General features: G+C 34.2%; 2 protein-coding genes across 2 annotated transcripts in view; both read right to left on the bottom strand.

The window, feature by feature from the left end:
* LOC104728564 (uncharacterized protein PHLOEM PROTEIN 2-LIKE A4-like) overlaps nt 1-367 on the bottom strand; it is a 5,551-nt gene extending 5,184 nt beyond the window's left edge. The window contains exon 1 of the mRNA XM_010447522.1: nt 348-367. Within this exon, the coding sequence (XP_010445824.1) occupies nt 348-367 (20 nt within the window). The remainder of the gene's footprint in view (nt 1-347) is intronic.
* Nucleotides 1,143-2,593, bottom strand: LOC104724921 (uncharacterized protein PHLOEM PROTEIN 2-LIKE A4-like). The gene is made up of 3 exons (XM_010443492.1): nt 2,438-2,593; nt 2,208-2,335; nt 1,143-1,718 (listed from the first exon to the last, which is right to left on the bottom strand). The coding sequence occupies exons 1-3, from the start codon at nt 2,573-2,575 to the stop codon at nt 1,334-1,336; spliced, it is 651 nt and encodes a 216-aa protein (XP_010441794.1). The 5' UTR covers nt 2,576-2,593; the 3' UTR covers nt 1,143-1,333.

Genomic DNA, 5,807 nt, shown 5'->3' with positions numbered 1-5,807 from the left:
ACTATGCATTGTGACAATCAAGCAGCTATCCACATCGCAACCAACTCTGTGTTTCATGAGAGAACCAAACACATCGAGTTAGACTGCCACAAAGTTCGAGAGAAGATTGAGGAAGGAGTCACTCTTCCCTGCTACACTCCAAGTGAAGATCAATTAGCCAATATCTTTACTAAGGCTGCAAGTCACAAGGTTTGCTCACATATCTATGGCAAACTTGGACTTGTGGACCTTATTCGTCCCTGATCACAAATCCTCTTTGTCCGTGATGATCACACTCTTTTTCCCTTGATATAGTTTTGTCCAACTAGGTTTTCTATATCGAGGTTTTTAACGAGGTGGTATATCACAGAGCTCCAAGTTTAGCCATTACCTCGACTAAACTTGAGGGGGAGTATTGATCAAGGATATGAGATCAGTAACAAGTAATCGAGTATCCGTACGATTGTCCGTACGACTGTCCGTACAAGTCACTAATGGGCTATGGACCGTATGGGAGAATGGTGAAAACAGAGGCCCTATGAATATCAAGACATATTGGAAAAAAAGGATCCAGAAGATGGAAATTGCAGACTGTCACAGAGATAAGTCACATGTTGTCTAGATGAGCGAGATAGGCGAGTCAAACAAGGCACAAGTCGCTTTCAGTTAGGATGCTCTGTAACAATTCCATGTTAGGTGCTTTTCATTCTTAATGCCCATGTAACGGCTATATGGTGCAGTAGTAGCTATATATGTCTTGTAACCCACAACTGATTTTTACTAATCTAAGAAACCTATTCTTTCACTACTCTCTTTGCTCAATTCTATTTCCGCAATTCTAACACCGATGCACTGTTACAAAGAATAGAGCCACCGGCACATCAACAATTCATCAACTCTATCTTCCTAAGCGACACATATGTCACTCATTATCCAACAAAGAATGCATGACTAATACAATCCTTTCCCCTCTGTATATATAGGCTAGCTATACAATAATAGTTCTGTTTGCGCACATTGGATTATATGTTCGATCGTGTTTATGTCATTGTAAATTTTTAACTGTAGAACGAAGAAACTGGTGCACAAAAACACAAATTTTATTAATGACATTTTATTTTTCATTTCTATTTTTGATATGTCCATACTACAGATATAGCAGAATCACTTTTCACAAAAGTGAAGACATAAATATGTAAAAGTAAAAAAAAAATAATGGATATTCGAAATGGTAAAAGTAAAAAAAAATGTAAAAAATATTGATCAATACAGTATTGATAAACAATATAAACCTGTAAAAATACTCACGTTCCATATAACCAGCAAGCAATCAAATTAATGCATACAAAATGCATTAAAGTTGGTGTTTAAAACGAATTACAACGCCTTTGACCATAAGCCCTGACCTCCACATATTGGCTTCGTGTTCATACAGTGAGAAGCTGATCTCTCCTACGCTCTCCTTAGACATAATGAACTCACCGGCCGAAATATCTAACCATTGCTTCCCAATGTGTTCCACAAAGCTCACACTCTGCTCTTGAGGTATCTCGCTACCACTAGGCACGACCAACTTCAGCTTAACCGGGGCCCAGTCCCATCCATAAGCTTCATCTTCTAGCTTAACCACGAATATCACCTCGTACGTTATTCCTAGAGACAGGTCTTTTGTGTCGAACTTTCCTGACACGTCTAACCAGCAAACTTGATCCAACAGCGCGGCTTCAACGACTTCCTCGCTGCAAAAAATAAAAAAATAAAAAAAAATAAAAATACCCGTTTATATATTAGAAGAATGGTCTATATAATATATATTATGGACATATCAAAAATATAATTGGAAAATAACATATCATTAATAAAATTAGTTTTTATGTGCACCAATGTTCTTCATCTATGGTTAAAATTTACTATTAAATAAACAAAATAAGACATATAATCCAATGTGCATAATCATAAACTTTAGATCAATGCTTTGTTCATATGCATCACTTGCACTGAGTTATGAGTTGCACATATAAAAAATAACTCTCATGACTAGGATCTATCACGTATGAAATAAAAGAGAGCATATATATAAAACAATATTTAGAAAACATTAACAAGTCATTCAGTTGCTAACTGATTTATGAGTTTCATATTCATAAATCTTGACAAAATTTCTCGCTAAAATATATAAAATTTTTGTATTAAAAAATGTAAATTAATGAAAGTTTTAGAGCTCTTACTTGGGTTTCTCGTTTCGGAGAGGGATCCAAGACCAATATTCAGGGTTATCGGACCATGTGATAGAGAGATCCCTTGCATTGATCATGAAGACCTTGTCGTTTTGTTTCTTAAGAACCCAAAACTTTATCTGTCCAAATGAATATAATCTCTCGTTGAGTTCATATAACGATATTAACAAGCATGTAGAGAAAATATAGAAAATGCGAGAATGTAAAAGTTAGATTCTAACCATAAAAGCCATGGCCACTGCAAGTGAGAATAATTCGGCGGCCACTGCAACTGTGGAATCGCGTTTCATAATGTCAAAGATGACCACAGCGATAATTAGACATGTCGTGGCCATCTGAACAGAAAGCATCTTCTTCATTGTGGTCTTCTGGTAAACGTTTTCTCTATTGACTGTTGCAAAATGGTATTTTGGAAGGTTGTTTATATAGAAACTTCAGTGGTGATCTGAAGTTATATAATATGATTTTATTTTCTTCTTTGGCTAGCCACATAAAAATTATTAAAAATAATTATAAAAAGAAAATTAAGTGTGGTCGTTTTTGGAGCTTTATCACCTAACTGCCGAATGATGATCAACTAATATAGATTTTGAATTTAGAATTAGCTAGAAGACAGAAAGGTCAAGTCAATTTTGTCGAATGAATATACTTGATGACCTTTTATATATAGTAGTAATACATTACTGTATTTTTAGTTAACAGTATCTTATAGTAATGCCTATTAGAGATAAAATCAGAAAACCCCATATTCTTTAGCCAAAATACATGAAAGGATCCAATCCAACTATCTAAGTAAAACCTTACTTTCTAAGGAAGCTTTAGTAACAGCCTATATCCAACCAGGGTTATAGTCTTAAGTTAATACAAGCATTTTCCCAGTCCCACCATACAGAGATATGATCATAATTTCTCCATATATTATGTCATTTGATTCCTTGACGAAAAGTTGTTTTATTCGATAATGTGGTGGCCTAAATAATTTTGTTACCAAAGTTCATAACTTCAAAGCCTTCTTTCATTAATTGTGGCTTCACGGATATATATAAATATATAGTAACTAGAATTGGTATCCGTGTAAGCGCGAGATTTTAATTTTTTTAATCTATTAATATAAATTCTTGAGCTTGAATATAATCATTCAAAATTTTAACGATAAATCTTTATAGATATACGTCATGTGGTAATATTAGGAAAAATAATTAACATTGATGACTACTTCAAGATCTTTTATAAGTAAGAAAGTTTATTTCTTATTCATATTTCATTAAAATATTTTTTTAAGGTTTTAATGTTGATTGATTGTTGATCTAATTGTATATATATTTTTTATGATTAGATGTTGATCTAACATAACATTATTCCATATAAACTTGAATATACCGAATCTCATGAATATTGCTTAGTGTAATATAATATCATATCGTTATAACATCTTTACCGAACATGCTTTACCCATCGAAGTAATTGCAACGTACCATAAACGACCAATTCATGAACATGTTTATCTTATCCCACTTTCCATGATTATATGGCCAAACGGTTAAACCCGACTTGGAATCTAATAATCTATTTAATAATGTGTGTCATTTATTTTTCTACAAACTCATTCGTTTCACACGATTAATGAGATGTCAGAGATTTTAATTTTGCCATTTGTAATTGTGTATTATTATCTTTTCAAGTTTTACTAATTTATTTTCAAACACTTTTAACTATAATTCTTTCGTCATTATTGATGATGCACTCCTTTTGACATCTACTTATTTCCACCTTCTATTGGCTCACATATAACACATATTAGACTATAAAATGATTTTCAGGATATATTATGTAACATCCGTGTTCTGGGAATATAGTTTGGGATGTGTTTAGTAAACCAAAGGAGTGGATTTCAATTGATTTTTGGTTTAAATAAATCCTGGTTTAAATCATATTAAACCAAAAATCCTTAATCTCTCTCGTAAAGTCATGCCTCCTCTTTTTTTTTTGCTGGTGTCGATATTGTTATCAGAGAGAGGGAGAGAAAGTGTGAGAACCCTTGTTTTTTTGGTATAAAGGAGGAAGAGAAAGAGATCAAGCTTTTTCTTTAGAGCAAGGAGAGAAACAAAACTGTTAAAGTTTGGGAGAAAGAGGATCCGACTGCTCAAATCGTTTTGAAAGGTATTGATTTTTGGTAGGGTTGTAGCTAAGAGATTTTCGTATACTCTGCTTTTTACAGAAGTGAATTTGAGTTAGTATTCTAGGAGATATCTGGCAGTTTCGTGGGGAGTTTCTTCTCAGTCGCAGAATGAGAGCGAGTGTTTTGGGATCGATTGCGGTTTCATCTGAGATTCGATCGTGCTGAAAATTTGTGGGAAGCTTTTGAACGTATAGACCTTACTTTTCACTGGAGGGATTGGATAACGATTCGTTTTGATTTTGTGGTTTCACTTGTAAGGTTGTTCTTGGATATTGGAGAGCATCTCTTTTGGTTTTAGTTATTTTCATGAATCACTTGTTAAGGTGAGTGTGTGACCATGAGCTTATCTTAGCAATTGGGTTGTATGACTTGTTTTGTGTGGTGATGTGTAGGTATGGTAAAAGTGTTATTGGTTTTTCTGTTTAATGGTTGATTTGTTATATTTTATTTGTAGTTGTACTCTTGATATGCTTGTGTGTATAGCTCTTAGATGGGAGGATCGCCTCACTGGGTATTTTTGGTAATACTCACGCATCTCATTGTGTTTATAGTGCAGGTAGAGGCAAAGTGTGACAGTGGAATCATGGAAACGAAGAGGAGGATGTTCTAGGGACTTAGTTGTTATGCTTTGGTTTCTACTAGGTTGCTAGAATTGGAATGCTGGTGTTAGAACTATGGTATAAGTTAGGCCTGAGACCAAATAACCGGATCCGTCGGATATCCGGATCTGAATCCAGTATCCGATCCAAAAAACCGGATATCCGCTAAACGGATCCGGATTCGGATATTATACTTCTATATCCGGCCGGATACGAATCCAGATTCAGATACTAGAAATAATTGGACCGGATATCTCGATCCGCCACTATACTATATAAATATTATTGTTATATTATTATTATACTATATTTATAAATTGGCATGAGGAAGAGACACATATATAGCACATAGTTGAGAGGATAATTTTTTGCTTCTGTTGATGTGGGACTTTTCCACTCTCCCTTCCTTTGTCATTTATCCCACATTCAGTGAAAAGAAAAAAAAACACTCCACTTCTTGTGTTTCGGGTATCCGATGGATAACTGAGAATTTTAACGGTTAACCGTTAACCGGATATCCGGGAAAATAGATTTGGATTTGGATGGCAGAATTGTGCATCTGACGGAGCCGGATCCGGATTTGGATACCATCAAAAAGGCCGGATATCCGGCTCCGGCCCAGGCCTAGTATAAGTTGCTAGTTTTCGGTCTATGTTTCTGGTTAATTATTGGTTTTTTATTGTTGGTATTTTCCGCTGTTTATTTGGTGAATTGAGTTTCTACATAATTAAATAAATATTTTTGGTTATTTATTTATTATTTATTATTCATTATTATTAAAAAGAAAACGGGTCGGATCGTTTTATATTAAAA

This window comes from Camelina sativa, chromosome 11, assembly GCF_000633955.1.
Source record: "Camelina sativa cultivar DH55 chromosome 11, Cs, whole genome shotgun sequence".
Taxonomy (NCBI): domain Eukaryota; kingdom Viridiplantae; phylum Streptophyta; class Magnoliopsida; order Brassicales; family Brassicaceae; genus Camelina; species Camelina sativa.
Note: the sequence above shows the minus strand (reverse complement) of the source record. Positions and strands in the feature narration are given on the sequence as shown.

Bases quoted from the DNA above. Each gene is read 5' to 3' on its own strand.
- LOC104724921 (XM_010443492.1), bottom strand. From the start codon at position 2,575: ATGAAGAAGATGCTTTCTGTTCAGATGGCCACGACATGTCTAATTATC. The intron at 2,336-2,437 runs GTTAGAATCTAA...TCATTTGGACAG, and splicing joins CAGTGGCCATGGCTTTTATG to ATAAAGTTTTGGGTTCTTAA. The intron at 1,719-2,207 runs GTAAGAGCTCTA...TATTTTTTGCAG, and splicing joins CTCCGAAACGAGAAACCCAA to CGAGGAAGTCGTTGAAGCCG.